The 20,022-nt window shown below is 45.1% G+C and overlaps 1 protein-coding gene across 1 annotated transcript in view; it reads right to left on the bottom strand.

Moving 5' to 3' along the window:
• Positions 1–20,022, bottom strand: part of BMP6 (bone morphogenetic protein 6) — a 164,979-nt gene that overhangs the window by 11,123 nt on the left and 133,834 nt on the right. The window contains exons 3-4 of the mRNA XM_003927362.4: positions 8,414–8,562; positions 7,514–7,711 (exon numbers count right to left, since the gene is read on the bottom strand). Coding sequence (XP_003927411.2) covers positions 7,514–7,711; positions 8,414–8,562 — 347 coding nt within the window. The remainder of the gene's footprint in view (positions 1–7,513; positions 7,712–8,413; positions 8,563–20,022) is intronic.

Genomic DNA, 20,022 nt, shown 5'->3' with positions numbered 1-20,022 from the left:
GGGCCCAAAGCATGTCCTTTATGAAGCCTTTATGTTTCCAATACTTTGCCTTCATTTTTCCAATACTTTGCCCAAGGGAGGCTTGCCTCTCCTTTAGGCCTTTTGCACAATGAAACCAGTGGTAGAGAAATAGGTGGAGGCGTCCCATCCATTCCCAATGGTGGAACCATGTGGAAGTACCTGACATTTTCCACTGGAAGAAATTGGGGTGTTCCAATCCAGAATTCATCCTGGAAGAAAGCATCGGCTCCAGCCATGGCTCTGACATCCCTCTCCCAAGCCCCAGGTGTGTCTTTCATTATCTGTCGCTCCTCCAGGTTACCTGGGGGCCAGTACACCTGGGAGGGGTTGGGGGCCAACTTGCAAGGAGCCATATGGAGGTGGATTTTTCTGGAATCCAGAAGATGGGAGGGAGGACACAGTGATGGAGTCTCCTTGTCCTCAAGACACAACTGAGCTTTCACATCTGAGAGTCCTGTTCTGAGGGTGGTGGTGGAGAAGGCATAGCTCCCTTCCTGGGGGCCATCGGGGGTCAGTGCTGCAGCTCCCAGTGCACACACCTCGGGCTGATCCCCTTTCCCCCACTTCTTTTTTTTTTTTTTTTTTTTTTTTCTGAGGTGGAGTTTTGCTCTTGTTGCCCAGGCTGAAGTGCAATGGCATGATCTAGGCTCACTGCAACCTTTGCCTCCCAATTTCAAGTGATTCTCCTGCCTCAGCCTTCTGAGTAGCTGATGTACAGGCATGCACCACCAAGCCTGGGTAATTTTGTGTTTTTAGTAGAGATGGGGTTTCTCCATGATGATCAGGCTGGTCTCGAACTCCTGACCTCAGGTAATCTGCCTGCCACGGCCTCCAAAAGTGCTGGGATTACAGGCATGAGCCACTGTGCCTGCCCCTCCTCCTCCTGTTGCAGGTGCAGTTCCACACAGACTCTGCTGAGCTCCTACAGTCTGCTCAGTTCCGGCGGGGAGTTCTCATCTCAGCTGCTGAGCCTTGGCTCTGACAACCAGCTTCCCTGCTGACAGCCTCTGCTCCCTGACCTTCAGTCCTGGTCTCCCCTGTGATGAGTGAGAAGACATTCCATCCACAGGAGAAAACAAATGGGGGTGCTGTCTAGGCCCGTGTGACAGTGACAGGGCAGGGTATCCTACTTGTCTCAAGGCAAGCCAAAAACTGCAAAGCAGCTCTTTCATCCAGTGCAGTGAGGACAGGGCGCCCTTGGCCTCATAGAAGGCGGCTAGCTGGGCCGGCACCTCTTGACAGAAGCCACGTCCCCAGGCAATGTCATGTGCACTGTCCACATTGCTTGTACCCTCAATGCAGGTCTCACACCACAGCCCTAAGGATAACATCTTATTCCTTCCATCCAGCATCCTTTGTAGCTGACCCTCCTGAAGAGCCACACACACACAGCAAAGTGCAAAGGAGCCCATTGTTGGTTTAGCTCTGAAGCTCGATCCCTGCGTGCCAGGACCAGCCAGTGACAGGCAGGCTTCCCTGGCACTGGTGACCAGAAGAGTCCCATGGGTATGAGCCCCAGAGGAGAAGGGAAGGGCACAACCACCATCCTGACCCTCAGGCAGGCATTGTGCAGGGAGGCTGCACTTGGGGCTGGAGGGCCACCGTGCAGTGGCTGCTGTGAGCATGACAAGGCTGGGACGCTGCAGCAGGCCTGCGGGTTCCCGAGGCAGGTGCACCTGAGTCACAGCGGCCACAGCCAGCCTGGGTCCCAGGGACCCTGCCTGCTGCCCTTCGCAACCTCAGTAGAAGAGGAAAGAGAAACAAAGGGCAAGGCAGGGAGAAGGGAAACAAAGGCAGAAGAGAAAGAATGTCAGGGACACCAAAGAAAGGAGGGAGAGGGAGGGACGCGGGCAGGGAGCCATCTCCTGACCAGGGCTTCTGTAGAGGGGCCACTCAGCCGCCCTGGGCTGACCCCACAGGCCCTGCCACCTCAGCCCGGTGTCCCCACTCAGCAGGTCACACACAGCCAAGAAAATACCAGCACGGCAGGGGATCGGACAGAGCACCATGCTCCCTGCATATTTCCCGGCTTTCCTGAGCTCAGGCTACAGACTGTTCTGAAAGGAAACTTGTTTTTTGGAGGGAATAATTCACTACTTTAATTTCCCTTCTCTCCTAGAATGACAAGCGTGATAGCGGAGGGAGGCTGTTAAAGCGGCACCTCTGTCTTCATGGGCCTGGCCGCTCTTTCCGTATCTCTGGGTCTATCGGCCCCATCTTATCCAAAACAAGCCTCTTACTCCCACTCGCCCAGCAGAATCAATACAGCCGTTGAGGAACGCGCAGCAGGTGCCAGCTCCTTGTGTCACGGACACTACGGGAGGCCAGGGACCACATTGGCATTTTGATTTCTGGTGTCGATAATCTCCCGCAGAAGCCTCTTCTTATTGCCTTTTAGAATTGTAACCATTTGCACATTTGCAAGGTGTGAGCCTCGGGAAGAGGTAGAAGGGAACTTTCCGGTATGTGTCACTCTTTGATAGCCACTGTCCTCAAATGACAGTTGAACATGACAGAAGTGGAGCTGTTGATTCCAACTTCTTTCTTTTGGTGATTCTAACTTTTATATCACCCTATGCCACGCCTGTCCTCCATGTCTATGGAGAATTAAGGTTTGATTTCATACAGGAAACCCTGAACCAAACTCTACTTAACGAAGATATTTGGAAGCCGAGCTGCAGGTCCTAAAAATTTAAGATCATGATGACAAATTAAAATTCCCAACTTTTCTGGAGAACTATAAACTGTTAACTCACAGTTCTGAGCCATGCCTATTCTACCCAAGCTCTGAAAGTCCAAGATGGACCGGCCCAATCAGCTCTGGCATCCCCAACCCGTGGAAGCCAACGACGAAATAGTGAGGACATTGCAATAATAAGACCCCCAGTCTGGGATGGATTTCTTAGAAATCTACAGCAAAAGATTGCACAGTTACAATAAACTACTCAAACAGTTGTTTTGCAAGAAATGAATCCTGGTTACTTTATGATGAAAGCCTACTGAATGGTCCCAACTGGGAAGCTTAAAGGACAGAAGATATAAACTATTAATAAGGTCAAAAGCATCCCCAAATGTACTGGAGCCACATTTCCCCCCAGGGTCCTTAAAGATACATGTTTGGGTGGGTGGGAAAAGGAGGGAAGAAGAAGTTACGCTAAGAAATGTTGGCTGGGCATGGTGGCTCACCGTACTTGTAATCCCAGCACTTTGGGAGGCTGAGGCAGGTGGATCATTTGAGGTCAGGAGTTAAGAGACCAACCTGACCAAAATGGCGAAACTCCATCTCTACTAAAAATACAAAATTAGCTGGGAGTAGTAGTGGGTGCCTGTAATCTCAGCTACTTGGGAGGCTGAGGCAGGAGAATCGCTTGAACCCAGGAGGTGGAAGTTGCAGTGAGCCAAGATGGCACTATGGCATTCCAGCCTGGGCAACAGGAGTGAAGCTCATTTCAAAACAAGAAAAAAGAAAGAAAAAGAAATGCTAACAGGTGGCACTGGTGCAATGGCAGACTCATTCCAAAGGACAGACAGGGTCTCAAGAGGCTGCAGGGTCATAGATGGTCGGCATAGCTGGGTAGAGACAACACAAACATCAAGACTGAAAGAGACTACTCTAATTTCACATCAATCATTAAAGTGCAGATAATGTTTCCAAGCAAACTGCCACCTATCAAAACAAAGACCAATTCTGCATCACAGCAGCAGAGCAGACTTCAGACTCATCAGCTGACTTGAAATTGCATTAGCTACACCCTCTCAAAAGAGGTCTTGGAAAGATCCTGGAAAATTAGCCAAATGAGAATTCAGAATCACCCAATGGAACTTCAAGGCCCTTTGTTCATGGACCTTATCATGGATTAGCCAAGTGGTATCACAGTCCCCCAGAAGATAAAATAGTGAACCCCACGTGAGAGCTACCATAAAGAGTGAATGATAACAAGTAGAAGAGACCACTGAACTGTAGCTACAGAACCTAAGGACATATGTTGCCCGAGCAGCAGACTGGTAGGAAATAGAGGCTGAGAAAGGTTGGCGGATTGGTTAAAATCCCCAGTGGGGCAAGGACGGCTAGGACCAGGACTAGTCAAACATGTGTAAAAACAATAATGATACCGTGCAGAGGCTAGCCAGGCCCCCGGAGGAGTGCAGCACAGCCAACATCCAGCCTTCATTTAGAGCAGCCAGCTGCAGAGAGGCCAGGGCAAGTGAAGCCATCCAGGGAGATGTCAATCCAAACCACTATCCAGTGCACATGTTTGGAAAGTCCAGCTTGAAAGCCAAGTACAAATGTTCGAGTAGATTTTGGTGGGCGGTGGGGCTCTTGGCCTCTCCCTTGCTGTGCGCTAGTCTTACTGTCTCAGGCACAGACAGCTCAATTCCAAAAATAGCCTCTTATTTCCTTGCCATGTTTCATTCTGATGACAGGCAATTTGATGAATGAATGCTAACTTCTTCACCCAGATGTAGGATGATTCCTGGTGGGCTGCTTCTGGTGGTGGTTTTGGTGGAGAACTATCAATTCCCTGGGAGCACGCCATGGAAAAAGGGGGCAGGAGAGACAAAGCAATCTTTTTCTTCCACCTTCCAAAAGATTTACAAGCAGAAAGTCTGCCTGCGGTCACGCCAGAGCACACCACTTTTCTGTTACTCTAACATCTACCTGGTTCACGAAGGCCCAGCAACATCTGGCCTCAAGGAGAGCCCGAGGGAGAGGAAAACCAGACAGCCCGTTTCTCCAGGTAGCAGGCCATCTCTCCGGAAATCTCTTCTGGGAGAGGAATCTCTTCCTTAGCATGTCCGCTGCCATTAACGGATGAATAAATAAGGACGAAAGTGCCAAAAATAAAAAGGAACACTTAAGTCGGCCAGACATGAGCAATTTCTCAGATCGCTTAGAGGATCTTTGAAGAGAATGAGAAAGAGGGAGCATCCTTTGTAGTCATTCTTTCTTGGGGGTCTTTAAATACAGGAGGCCAGAGGGATTTGATATGAACCCTTTTGCCTTTGTACTGTTGAAAGGGACAGTGCAAATTTGGAAGTAGTGGCTTGGGAGGTGGGTGGTGGGGGAGACCAGGGAAAAACAGAGACACTTGACCTTGTTACCAATTAGATCAACATTAATATCCATATTTAATTTAAACTCATCAAATTGAAAAAAGTTGAAAGGGACTTGGAAAATAATAATTGGTTGATACTGCTAAAACCAAAATCAGACACGACATGTTTTCTCAATTTAAAAACCTCAGTGTGTGCATCGGGTGGGGGGATGCTGAATAAAATCAAGTGAAATTTTAATTTTAAAAAGCAATCAACATTTCAAGAGATGCCTCCATGTCTGAGGTCCCAGTACCAAACTGACCACAGTTCATTAATAAATTGAAGCCTACCATTGGCAGACTTCATCATCATAGCCGGAAGGAAAACACTGAGATTATTAACTCTATTCAGCAGGCCGCCTCTGAAGTGAATAAAGGAAAGCAGGCATTTCTTCTTTTTTTCAAAAACCCCAACCCTGACTGTTTCTAGTGGGGAATACAGGAACACCCATGCTGTGAGCAACGCTTCCAAGAAACACCAGGATGACAGGAAGCAAAATGTCACATCACACTGGGTGGTGGACTCTCAAGTTCCATATCCAAGTTACCGGTGAAAGAGACAGCTTAGTTAAGTCGGAACCCAAAATGGAGACACTGCTTCCCAAAGAAGAAATAGGTAATTTGGGGAATTGCATTAACTCTGGCCACCAAAAAGGACATTTCTCTACAATTACCTGGAAGAATTAATGCATCTTCCAGAATTACTTTACTTCTTTTCCAGGGATCCCAACATATGCCCTGAGAACCTACTTCCTACAATGGTATATAAATAATCTTCGAGTGATATTATGAGCCAGATTTTGATGCTTTTCATTTAATCCCAGGAAATCTGCAAGGCATTCATCATCCGCATCTTACAGATGAGTAAATGGAAGCTGAAATGGATTAAATGTGTCCAAAATCACAGGGTAGCAATGAGAAAAACAAGGTCTCTGACTGCAAATCCCACTGCCAATCTTTACCATTATGCGTGATTCTCACGCTATTTAAACAGCCAAAGGACCCCAGAACTTGCAAGCACTGGCATTACAGTCAGAAGCGTCTGGGTTGCCATTCGATCCTAACTGCTATGGGACTGGCTGTCGGGAGGGACTATCCCCTCCCCTTTCCCTTCCTCTGGGCTTCCACGGGTGGACTTCCATGCCACTTCCTAAAAAGGCAACGGGGAGAACTTTTTATTTTTTTTGAGATGGAGTCTCACTCTGTTGCCCAGGCCAGAGCACAGTGGCCCAATCTCAGCTCACTGCAACCTCTGCCTCCCTGGTTCAAGACACTCTCCTGCCTCAGCCTCTGGAGGAGCTGGGATTACAGGCAGATGCCACCACACTCAGCTAATTTTTTTGTATTTTTAGTACAGATGGGGTTTCACCCTGTTAGCCAGGCTGGTCTTGAACTCACAACCTCAAGTGATCTGCCCACCTCAGCCTCCCAAAGTGCGAGGATTACAGGCATGAGCCACCACACCCCACCAGGGGAGAACATTTCTGAAGGACCACTCAGCTGACACTCAGGCACAGTAGAGCTAGTTCCTCTCTCTCTCCCTCTGAATGTATCTGTTCTGAGCAGAATGGGACTCCCTTCATTCTTTAGCTCCAGGGTGGGCACACAGTTCAGGTCTGGCCAATCAGAGCACTCCCCACCCAGCAGTGTACTTCAGGGTCGGGGACACAATCCCAGCCAAGCCAACCGGAGTCGTGCCCTGGATTTCTGCTGAAGAAGGGTTCTGCCTGATGTTGAGGTTGCCAAGGGTAACAAAACCCTGGAACCACTGGTTGCCTTCCTGGCCATCATATTACAGATAGTTTTTACTAAGAATTCCACCAACAAAGAGAAATAGAAAAACAGAAAAAGAGAGAGATTCCTGATATCATCTGAGCCCATGGATCCAGCCATTCCTAAAGATAGAACCCCTGAACCTCTCCGTTAAGTGAGCCAGTGCAATCCATCCTAGAGGGTGTTTGACTTTTCTTCCCTTCCAGCCAAGAGCACTGACAAATGTAAGTTCATATTACACAAGTGACCAAGTGTGCTTGTATATCATAACTCCCCAGCATAACACAACTAGGAAAAAAGAATCTCGGTGCTCCCTGGGTTTTGATGGAAATTCAAAAAAGAGTTGGAGAAATCTAACCAAACGGAAAGATGCTTGTGTGGATAAACAGGCAGTCACGATGCCTACAGCCTGAGTCTTCAGGTAACAAGCGTTCTGCGCTGAGGGCCCTCGGAACCCACACAGACATTCTGTGACTGTGCAAGGTACCATTATGCATATCACACCTACACGCCTTTGGATTTGCTGTGCAGAAGCTGCTCAACATCTGAGACTTTGGACACAACTTTTGCTCTCACTGAGACCAAGAAGGATTCCTGGAAATACAGGCTCCCCACAAACCCACCTGAAGCACTGGAGACCTGTGCCACGTCCTGCGACTGGGTAGAGCGATTACGACTCTGTTGTCGGCGCCGGCCGGAGGCTGACCTGGTGGTGCGCACGTGGACCTCACTCACTTTGAAGAAAGCCACCATGAAGGGCTGCTTGTCATAAGGACCGTCTCTGCCCACCAGGCCGGCGGCCCGGGGGTGGATGTGGACTCCTTTAATGCAAATCAAAGCATGCGTCTTTTTATTCTGCAGAAACTTACTCCCGTAGCTACAACAGTTAAGGGATACTTCCTAGTTTCCCAAGTGTTTATAATCAAGAACGAACATAAAAAAGAGCATCATGCATCCCCAAACCTTGGCTGGCACCCGTGGGATGGCACCTTTTGGCAGAATCAAAGCACTCCTTTCCAAGTTCCAGAATCATGTGAAGGAGTGGCGTGAACTCCTGGGGGCTCCTGTTTCTGCTAGACTATGAGTTTGCAGTTACTGTGTCCTCCCTGGGGGACAGATCAGCAGTGGGGATCTCAAGCTGCTAGCTCTGATGCTGCAGGAGGAGAGGGTACTGCAAACCTACTTATCTGTCAGGATTTCAACAGATGCGCCTTCCTCTCTCTCACTCACGGCATCCCCACAACCTGCCTCTGACTGGGAAAGCTGTCCTCCCACCGCCCACACTCCTGAAAATATTCCCACCCTCCTGTCTCCAAGTGGCCCAAGCCTGTTTTCAATTCCTCTCTAGGAGGCCTCTGGAAAAGGTTTTGGTTCTCAGTGCAAGTCATGGGGGAGCAGTAAATGAGGCCATCCTGAAGCTGAGGACTTGACTGTAGCCCACGGTCCTATCACAACTGCTGTAAGGGAAACGCGTGAAACTGATTCCTTGCTGGACGTTGGAAGCTTGTTGGATGGTAACTTACCATCTTGCGTCACCACGCTCAGTTGAAGCCCCATGTTATGCTGTGGGGTCACAACCCACAGATTGCTAGTGGCCGTGATGTCAAATTCCAGCCAGCCTTCTTCTGAGGCCCACACAACGCGGGTGTCCAACAGAAATAGGTCAGAGTCTCTGAAAGAAAGAAAAAATGGCCCAGTGAGTAGCGCACTGCCCGAAGCTCTTTCCCACTCTGTCCCGTCTCAGCGTCAGGATAAGCGATGCCCGAGTGAGATCACATCCACCTGTGAGGCGCATGCATGGTGGCCTGCCATGGCTCTGAGAGGCATGGCATCACCCAGGACACAGGCATGACACAACTAGGAGAGACAGAAACACCTGATAAGGCGCTTCACAGAAATCAGCTTTCACCTGGACACGGGCAGACCCTCTCAACTTTACCCAAAATCTTGCCAGTGCTGCTCATGACAGATCTATTTGGAAGTACGATAAATTACAAATAAATGGGTTTTTAAAAATTGTTACTTTTTTATTGATTTGAGACTGGGTCTCACTCTGTCACCTAGGCTGCAGTGCAGTGGTGCTTAAATTTTAATACTTCTTCTATTATCATATTTTAAGAATTTATTTATGATACTATTAGTGAATCGCTTACCTTGTGGCTAATAAGCTCTAAAAACAGGGAAAGCAGGAGATGGTGAGGAACAGGATTAAAAAAAGATAAAAATCAGGATCCGTATGAGCATTTACAAATTGGGCTTTGCTCGTTTTTTGCTTTTTTTTTTTTTTTTTTTTTTTTTTTTTTTTTAACTGGGACTGAAAATCTTCATGTTTGTTTCTTTGAAATGAGGAGAAACAAGAAGCCACGTCACACGCCCGAGGAATCATCTACTGTTTTAATTAAGGCCTCTGAATGGTCTGCAGTGAATATCCAGTTCTTCCTCACATGGACTGTGTAGCCGGGGGTAGATGCTGAGTGATTTTAAAGTTCATCCTAGCACAGCTGTGAGCTACGGCTGGGGTTCTTTGGGGCAAAGTCATAGAATCCACTCCTTCCATTAGGCTCCACAGGGACGACTGACATTTTTTCACGGTTTTTAACTAACATAATCCCAGGAACTGTGGGATGACGGGGTGAGGGTCTCCTGTCCCCCTGCATTTTATGATAGGTCAGTGTTAGGGGACGGTCACTTTTGTGCTTTAGGGACAATCTGAATCTGTGTATCCATCCCACGGCCACTAGAATGAGATGCCTGGGATTCCCAAGACAGGGAGGGCTCTATTTTGACCATGGAAAGACTTAAAGCTCCTGGTATTGGAACTATTTTGCTGCAATATCTTACAGAGATAGAAAAATGACTAAAATTAAGCACAAAATTTAAGATGAGCATACATTTAAGTAAGTTGCAAAGTGCCTTCATCTACTATCTCTTTGCTCGGTCCTTATACCAATCCTAAAAGCTAGGCAGAGTGTCACTGTCTCCACCTTACAGCTGGGGAACTTGAGACTCAGACATGAAACTATGGTCATGTGGTCCAGATCTCAAGCTAGTAAGTGAAAGAACAGGACTTAGCTCCCCGTGGATTCAAAGAGCTTTCCATCCTAACATACTGTCCCATTGAGATTATTACCAAAGACAACCTGCGATGAATGAATGAACTTCATTTCTAATCCATCAAGTACTTAGGAAGCTAGTGAAACATCAAGTTAAAATGGTTAGATTTCTCAGAGGAGGAGCGAACAGTTTTTCCTGCCTCCATGGCCACTTAGAGGGAGAAGGGAACTCTATTGTCATCTTCTCCAAGTATAAACAGTAGGCACAGCTAAAAGTCGTTTACTCAGCTGCTTAACAGAGTCTGCGGGAGACCACGTTCTGGCCTGCCCTGTTGAAAGCTCTCTCCAATGTGGATGCGTCACACCCCCTGTTGACAAATTACCCCCCATCACTGAGGTAACAACTGTGAGCAGGCAGACGGGGGGGTTGAGGGGCTGGGGGGGGGGTGGTCTGTGGAAAACAGCAAGCAGAGATTGGAAGGCCAAGGCTTTGAAGTTCAGATGTAAGACGACATAGTTCTGTTCTGGAAGGTCACAGAAGACCCTTATCCAGCAATAACACAGACGGTACAGACAGCACTGTGGGAAAGTAGCCCCAGTTCCAGAGGAAGCACAGCACACGTGGGTGTCACGGGCAGAATGTGGCTGGCACTCTCCAGCATCAAGACCCGGTGGGAATCTCAGGGGTAAGGCTGCCCTTGAGGCAGGGCCCAAGAGTGCATGGAGCGACTGCTGAGTTCCTTCTGATGACTACATTAGGCGCCTACATTTTAAGGATTTATAATAAGGATACAGAAAAATACAATTCAAAGCATGAGTGTCACATAGCTGGCGGAATGACTAGAATGCACTTTTATTTTTAAAGAGCAGGCTTTGTGATAAAGAAAATGGCAGCCTCGTCCAAGAGAAAGTGGGGAAAGAGACAGACGCACATCATCCGAGGAGGAGGAGGAGAACAGAGAAGAGCAGAAAGAGAAGGAATGAATTAAAGAGAGAGAACATGAAATCAAAAGTTAAACTCAGGGCAAAGGCGGAAGATGAGGATGACCCATCACGACATGAGGCAATTGTACCTACAGGGTCAGTGTGGATTCATGGATGTGGGAAGCCCAGTTTCCATCCCGACTCTGCTACCGAGTCACTTTGGGGCCCATGAATTTGCATTGTTCTGTAGCACACTTTTCTAACTGTATAATGAGAATATTGCCTGTTCTTACTGCTTAAGAACCTGTGAGGTCAACAACTGCAGTCTAGCGACTGTGCCTTGAAAGATGAATGCTCTCTGTGGTCCTAAGGCAGCGAGGCAGGCTTGGACTTCGATGTTTAGATCTATGATGCTTGAGGTCTTTAGAAGGGAAGTGAGGCTGAGCATGGACTTAAGATAACCGGACCAAGTGGAATAGAGGATCAGGGAATACTGATTGTGTCAACAGCCTCTATCCTCAGCACAGCCGGAAAAGGCAGGACCTAGGCTGTCTCTTCTACAGCTGAGCCCCAGAGAGGGTCTCAAGGTCACATGGCTAAGTGGGACAAATGGAATTTCATCAGAGCCCAGGCCCTTAGCTGTCATGTATCTAAAAAGTAGAATCATGAAGCAGACAGAGCATAGCCTGAAAGTACTATATGAGGGCTCAGAACAATGTAAGGGACCGAAATCTACCACATACAAATGCTAAAGTCAGCTGGATACAGAAAATACGGTAAGATACACAGGGCAGGCACAGGTTAAAAATCACCAGCTGGGAAGGTTGGATGTGGTGGCTCATTCCTATAATGCTAGAACTTTGGGAGGCTGAGGCGGGAGGATTGCCAGAGACCAGGAATTTGAGACCAGCCCGGGCAACATGGTGAAACCTTGTCTCTACAAAAAATACAAAAGTTTGCCAAGCATGGTAGTGCACTGCTGTAGTCTCAACTACTTGGGAAGCTGAGATGAGAGGATCGCCTAAGTCCAGGGAGGTGGAGGCTGCAGTGAGTCATGACTGCACCTCTGCACTCCAGCTGAGGTGGCAGAATGAGACCCTGTCTCTGAATGGATGGATGGATGGATAGATACACAGACAGATAGATAGATAAAAAGATCACCAGTGGCCCTCCCCCATCAGGGTCAGGTAGGAATGAGAGGTGCGTGCAGGAAAGTGCCTGCGATGTCTGGTGTTGATTGCAGACAGTGACATTGTGGTGGAGCCCTGCTGACCCTCCCCGTCTTACCCTGCTCCTCCTTCCAAGCAGAATGCTCTGTGTGTCCAGCATGACATCACTAACACGTTCACACCATCAGGGAGAGGAACTTGAAAAAGGAATGAAGCTTTAAGGTACAACTTCATGGGTTCACCCTCAAAGCTCCCAATAACTCAGATATTGAAGAGGTACTATTGACGGTAAATCACTAGAACAGTTCTGGTCTGACCTGCATCGATTGACGTTTCCTCGGAGATACACGACCTTCCTAGTCTGCGGACTGTAAAAGTATAGCCTTGAAGATGATGCATCTGATTTTGTCAGGTGAAAAATAAGCTTGCCCTTCTAAATCTCAATTGGGCAGATGCTCTCACCTAAAATGTGTGTCACTGGTAGATAAAGAATCCTAGAGACTGGCCAAAATCATCACCATGCCTGGATTATTTGAACCTTCCTACTGAGGTGACATATTCTTAAGGTGGCAAACCATGAAAGAAAATCTTGAAACAAGGGAAGATAATTTTGAATGCAGTTATTGACTATTTTGTTGTCAACTAACTCAGACCCTACATTTGCATGGTGAATATGCTTCCGATCTTCAAGGCGGTAACAGTGTTACTCTTTTCCATGTAATTCCAGCCCCAGAGCATGACATTTCTCATAGTGTGGTCATCCTGGGCAAATGAGGTTCTTAACAAATTAATACATCTAATAAGAGATTTCTGGGCAATTTCAAAAATTCACCCTGGCATTAGAGTTGACGAGTCAGAAAGCCACTCACAAAGACAACCTCTATCCAGTCCTTTAGCTGTGGGGGGTGGGAGAGGAAGGAGGTGTCCCCCTACCATTGCCATGGCCCAAATTGTGGTCTGCTGTTTTGGATGAATGAATGAATGAATGAATGAATGAATAAAAAAGATCACCAGTGGGCCTCCCCCATCAGGGTCAGGTAGGAATGAGAGGTGTGTGCAGGAAAGTGCCTGCAAGTGTTGGTGTTTGTGGGCAAGATTTATCCCTGTGTGTCTCTCCTATCACACAGTCTCCAAGGCACATGGTCACATCAGGGATATGCCATTGGGCCGGGAGGCAGAGAGCACCATTGGCAAAACACAGCAGGCCTTTCTTTCCTTTGCCCTCAGAAAAGGGTAGGAAGCGCTTGAACTCCTGGTGGACAGGCTTTGACCCTTTCCTGACAAATCACACACCCATCAAGGTCACAATGCCCAGGTCAAAGTACAACAGTGTTTACTACTAACCATTTTGCTAGAAAAATGCTCTCAATAAAGCGGCATTTATATATATAAAATAAGCAGATCTATGAAATACTCAGTAACCTGACCCTGTGGTCTTTTGTTTATTTCTTCATCACACATTCCTCTGCCTTTGTGCATCTGGACTTGATGTTAAATTAAGATACAAAACAACATTCACACACTGAGGAACTGACTTTCTGCAATAAGAAAAAGTCAATTTTCCAACAGAATGAAAGTAAAAAAAAATTCATTTCCATTTTATAAAATTAAGGAGTCAAACCCGTGCTTTTTACTTTTTCCTTATGTAAGAGACAGTATAGATTATGTTTAAACTTTTAACATTAGAAAGATAGAAAAGGCATCACACATTTGAAAATAGAGTTCTACAAACAAGGGTAAACTGCTGCATACGTGACACATACAAATTTGAGTAACAAAGATGAATGAACATTATTATTATATATTTGGCTACGCTTACATTTTTTTTTTTTTTTACACTCTTTGGTATTACCCAATGGCTAGCAGGATATGAAGAGATGTTTCAAATGCCAAAGGTACCTTGATTCTGTAGGGGCTATTTCATCTTTAACAAACCAATATAAATCACTTTGCTGTTAAAATGTTAACATAGCAAACCCTCACATGGTATTTACTATGTGACTGTTCTAAGTGCACTTACATACATTAACGCCTCATAACAATCGTAAGAGGTAAATACTATTAATGCTACTACAGGTTTACAGATGAAGAAACTGAGGCACAAAGAGATTAAGTGGGCTGGGCATGTGGCTCATGCCTGTAATCCTAGCACTTTGGGAAGCTGAAGCAGGCAGATCACTTGAGCCCAGGGGTTTGAGACCATCCTGGGCAACATGGCAATACCCTGTCTCTACAAAAAATACAAAAAATTAGCTGGGGATGAGCTGAGGTGGGAGGATCGCTTGAGCTTGGGAGGTGCAGGTTGCAGTGAGCTGAGATTGTGTCACTGCACCCAGCTTGAGCGACAGGGCAAAACCCAACCTTAAAAAAAAAAGAGAGAGAGAGAGAGAGAGATTGAGATTAAGTGGTTTGAATGTGGTCACACAGCCAGCAAGGCCAGAGCTGGAAAATGGACCCAGGCAGTCTGGCTCACATGTTGTACATGCTCTTTTACCAGTGGCTCTCAAGCATAGCCTGCATCGGAATCCCCTGGGGGGCTTGTTAACACATGGATTGCTGCCCGTCACCCCTGGGGCTTCTGATTCAGTAAGTCTGGGGAGGGGCCTGAGAATCTGTATTTCTAACAGGTTCCCCCGCGATGCTGATGCTGCTGGTCTAAGCAGCACACTTTGTGAGTCAAGGAGCTAAAGCCACACTACCTCTCCATGAAACATGAGCAGTACTACCTGTGCCTGTTTTGTGAACTTAGGGTTGAAAGCTATGTGCTTTCAAGATTTCTTGCTCCTCCCCCTAAAAGAGTGCAAACCAAATGTAGGCAGCTCCACAAGTCAATGTGTCTTATGGATTGGCTTAACCCTCAGGGAGTCATTGAATTAGGCTAATAAACAGAATTGCAGGTAAGATCAAGTCCAAGTAGCTATTGGAAGTCTTGGTTCTGTATGTCCAAGGCAGGGTAAGAGGAGAAAGAGGATGATAACTTTATACAAATTCATGGCTACCCAGTCTGTTCTCTTTGGCCACATAAACACAACAAAGCTTCCACACACTGGGGTATACTCTAACCTTCACTAGTGATCAAGAGCAGAGTTCCACTTGTTATTTTTAATTGACTTACTTATTATTTATTTTTTGAGAGGGAGTCTTGCTCTGTCACCTAGGCTGGAATGCAGTGGCATGACCTTGGCTCACTGCAACCTGCGCCTCCTGGGTTCAAGTGATTCTCTTGCCTCAGCCTCCTGAGTAGCTGAAATTACAGGTGCATGCCTCCACACGCAGCTAATTTTTATATTTTAGTAGAGACAGGGTTTCAACAGTCAGTCAGGCTAGTCTTGAACTCCTTAACTCAAATGACCTGCCAGCCTCGGCCTCCCAAAGTGCTGGGGTTACAGGTGTGAGCCACCATGCCCAACCCTGGCTATCTTTTAAACATGTTACCTGAAAATCTTACATGTTTTGGTTCTCATCACCAACCCTACATTTCCACATTCCTGTCCAAGGTGGGGAAATGAAATAGTAAAAGTGTTATTAAATTATCTTTATTTAAAAAGATGTTTTACAAAGTAATCTTTTTTTAAAGTTTTTTTAGTTTTTACCAGTACACAGTAGGTGTACCTATTCATGGGGCTACAAAGTAATCTTAACCACTGGCATGGCTGCCTCCCACAAAGCTGGACAGCCTCATATGGAGACGCAAGTAACCAAAGCGATCTGTTTCTAAGCATGAATGATAAATATATAAGGCATAGTTGCCAGAAATAAAAACCTGTTTTCTCTTCCCTTCACATTTACCAAGAAGATAAGCAGTTCCCAAACAACAGTGTCTTCTGCCCATCACCTCCTGACTCTCCCCACCAGCATAAAATGTTTTAGCATTCTTTTGAGAGTATATGATTCTTTATGATAACTTTAATTCCTCTCTGAAACATTCTCTTCTACCCTGTGCCTTACAAAGAATAAAACATAGGCTGATAAATAAGGTCTGATAGCTCCTAGAGCAGTTTTTTTTTTTTTTCAAATAGATTGTTCTAGGTATAAGGCATATGCCCTTGACTATGAAGAGGAAACTAACCAGTTACATAACCTGAACCACGGGTCACTTGTATTATCCCGTTTTCAAGGGCAAAGGAACAAATACTGAAAAGCTCACTGCTTGCCTGAGGCCCACACAGAAGGAGCCAGAGATTATCAAGTCAGCAGTAAGATTTCAGGAGTCCCTAAGGATCATACCTGTGAAAGCCAGACCCAGAAAGAGAAAAAGGTGTGGTTGGGCACGGGGATAAAAGGCTTTGGTTTCCTTCTGCCCAAACTATAATAGTGTTCTCCCATCCTGGCTTTCTCAAATTTGCCCTTCTCCTCAAAAAAGAAACCCGTCTCAGGTATCTAAAAGGGTGAACTTTTATCTTCATCTCAGCAGGCAACATTAAAATCCAACAGATTTTACAGAGCAATCAGTCCATAGGTAATGCTCTTTTAAACTACTCTCCTTCACCCTGGAACTGGATCAACCACCAGGTCCAGATCTTATTTCCAGGACTATGCCATTTCATTACTGAACCAAATGTCAACATTTGTAGGGATGCATTAAAAAGATTTCCAAATGAAAATGATAAAACATACTATACTTCAAAGACTTGAGCTTCTGGTCATGATGTATCAAACTAAAAACTGGATTAACAAAAAAACCAAACTTGTTTGAAGTCCTCTTAGAGCAACCAAGCAAGGCAACGCTGAGTGGGTCATGACCTCAGGGAGAAAGAAAATGCATGAAGGCGAGCCTTGTGTTTGCTGCTGCCTTTTCCTTTCAGGGCATGTGATATTTTCTAATATGAGGCACAGACACCAAACAGAAAGTGGTAGCAGCCTAGAGCTTTACACAATATCACTGGCTAAGGAGAAAATCAATATTCAAGGCAGCTAGTGTGTGAGAAGAGCTAAAGTCCCCCTCCACCGCGCACCCCCCCCCCCCGCCCACCACCGCCACCAAAAAAGGGAGCTTCATGGAAATGAGCTCATAAAAGTGATCTCATAGAAGCCTGGATCACTTCTATGTAGTCCCTTTCCTCTAGGACTTTGGCTCTTCAAGTCCTGGCCTCCTTGAACTCCAACATTTCCATTTGAGATATTTGCCAGATATTAAGCTGTGTTTACATGGGATGAGGAGTTGAGAAAACAAGCAGAAAGAAACTGTGTAGAGGCTCAAAAGCAAAGCAGAGGTTTTGGCAGTCTCACAGTGCTGGGGAGCTAAAAAAAATTGAGTGCAGAGTCCACCAGAAAGAGGGGCTCTTGTAAACATTCCAGACTTGTTTTATGTTTTGGGGTTTTTTGTTTTTTTTTTTTTTTGGAGACAGAGTCTTACTCTGTCACCAGGCACCAGGCTGGAGTACAGTGGTGCGATCTCAGCTCACTGCAACCCCTGCCTCCTGGGTTCAAGCAATTCTCCTACCTCAGCCTCCCAAGTAGCTGGGACTACAGGCGCATGCCACCACGCCCAGCTAAATTTTGTATTTTTTTAGTAGAGACGGGATTTCACCATGTTGGCCAGGACGGTCTTGATCTCTTGACCTCATTATTTGCCCACCTCAGCCTCCCAAAGTGCTGGGATTACAGGCCTAAGCCACTGTGCCCAGCCACTTTTATGTTGTTCTTAAAAGATTTTTAAAATTAAAAGAAGGTTTTTGAGACAAGTTCTTGCTTTGTTGCCTAGGCTAGAATGCAGTGGTGCAATCATAGCTCACTGCAGCCTTGACTTTACAGGATCAAGCAGTTCTCCCACCTCAGTCTCCTGAGTAGCTGATATTAAAGGCACAAGCCACCACACCTGGCTAATTTGTTTTATTTTTGTAGAGACAGCATCTTATTATGTTTCCCAGGCTGATCTTGAACTCCTGGGCTCAGTAAATCATCCCACATCGGCCTCCCAAAGTGCTGAATTACAGATGTGAGCCAATATGCCCAGCATCCTAGACTTAACAGCTGAAGGGCTAAACTCTAGAATAAAGGAAAACCAGAAACAGATAAGCCTTAATATATCCTTAGACCCTGCCTAAACTGGAACAAAAAGAAAAAGGTGATTTGTCTGCCTTACAGTAGAACATTGAATCTAGTCTGGAAGGAGATAGTAGTATCTATAACTTTTTTCTTAAATAATGTCCAGAATTTCATAAATGGAAAATTAGCAGGCTTGCCAGGAAATAAAACCAAATAAGGAAAAATCAAGGGAACAAACAGATAATGGACATAGACTCATAGGTGATCCAGATAACAGTTATCAGATATGGTCTTTGAATCCAGCCTGATATAAAAAGAATAATAAATCACAAGTTGAACTTGTTCCAGGGACATGAAGTTAGTATAACATTTAAGTCATTTCATATGGCAGACACATAGCATTATATGGAGAAAAATTATATGATTGTCCCAAAATTCAGAAAAAACATTTGATAAATCCAGGCCAATTCCTAATTTTAAAAAACTCTTAGAAGGCCGGGCGTGGTGGCTCAAGCCTGTAATCCTAGCACTTTGGGAGGCCAAGGCGGGTGGATCACAAGGTCGAGAGATTGAGACCATCCTGATCAACATGGTGAAACCCCGTCTCTACTAAAAATACAAAAAATTAGCTGGGCATGGTGGCTCGTGCCTGTAATCCCAACTACTCAGGAGGCTGAGGCAGGAGAATTGACTGAACCCAGGAGGCGGAGGTTGCGGTGAGCCAAGATCGCGCCATTGCACTCCAGCCTGGGTAACAAGAGCGAAACTCCATCTCAAAAAAAAAAAAAAAAAAAAAAAACTCTTAGAAAACTAGCAATGGATAAGAATTTCCTTTATCTAATAAAGAGTATCTACAAAAACATTTAGAGCAATCATCATCCTTAATGATGAAATATTAAATCTTTACCCCTGAGATTAAAAAAATCTGACAGAAATCTGAATGATTTCAACATTGTCCTGGATGTCCTAGCCAGCACAATAAAATAAGAAAAAGAGAAGCAAAAAATAGAATTGAAAAGGAAAAAATAAAGCTAATATTATAGATTATATTCACAGAAATTTCAAAAGGCCATACAAAAAAGCTACTTGAATTAACATGTAAATTTGCAAGGTTGTTGGATACAAATAAAAATCAATGGTATGCTATATATCAGCAAAAACCAATTAGGCATTGAAATTTTTAAAAACTAATAATGCCATTTATAACAGCATCAGAAACTTCAATATCTAAAATTAATCTAATAAAAATATTCAAGATACACAAAAAAACTATATGATTGAGAGTTATTAAAGAAGGCCTAGGTAAATACCACATTCTTGAACTGAAACGCTCATTATGGCTGAGATGTAAATCCTTTCCAAATTGATCTCTAGATTTAATGCAATTCCAATCAGAAGGCCAGCAAGTTTGTTTTTGTTTTTTGTGGAAACAGACAAACTGATTTTAAAATTTATATGGGAATGTGAAGGGCCATTAATAGCTAAGAAAGTCTCAAGAACAATTTTGAGATTACATACCACATATCAAGCCTTATTATAAAACTAAAGGAATTAAGACAGTGCGATATTGGTATGAGAAGAGAAAAATTAACACAAGGAACAGAATAAAGATACAAAAAAACAGACTCGTCTATATATGGTCACCTAATTTATGAGAAAGATATCATTAACGTACATGAGAAAAAGATAGTATTTTCAATAAACAGTACAGGGTCAATTCGATTTTCTATTCTTACACATCTGGTCTATGTAATCTACTTCATGGCTCACCTACGGTCTCAAAAATCTACTACTATAGTTCAACTCATTCTGCTGAGCTCAAAACTTCTACATCCCACTTGGTCTTGGGCACTCATACCATGATTCAAACGTGCAAATCCGAATCATCTTCATTCTCCTTTTTAAACTTATTCTTGTGTTCCCTATCTCTGTGAATGGTTCGGAGTGCAGTATCGAACTAAAAATTCTGAAAAATGCTTCGTTACCCTTTTCTCTCCT

The sequence above is a fragment of the Saimiri boliviensis genome, chromosome 4, assembly GCF_048565385.1.
Source record: "Saimiri boliviensis isolate mSaiBol1 chromosome 4, mSaiBol1.pri, whole genome shotgun sequence".
NCBI classification, from domain to species: domain Eukaryota; kingdom Metazoa; phylum Chordata; class Mammalia; order Primates; family Cebidae; genus Saimiri; species Saimiri boliviensis.
This window is presented reverse-complemented; position numbering and strand designations above follow the sequence as displayed.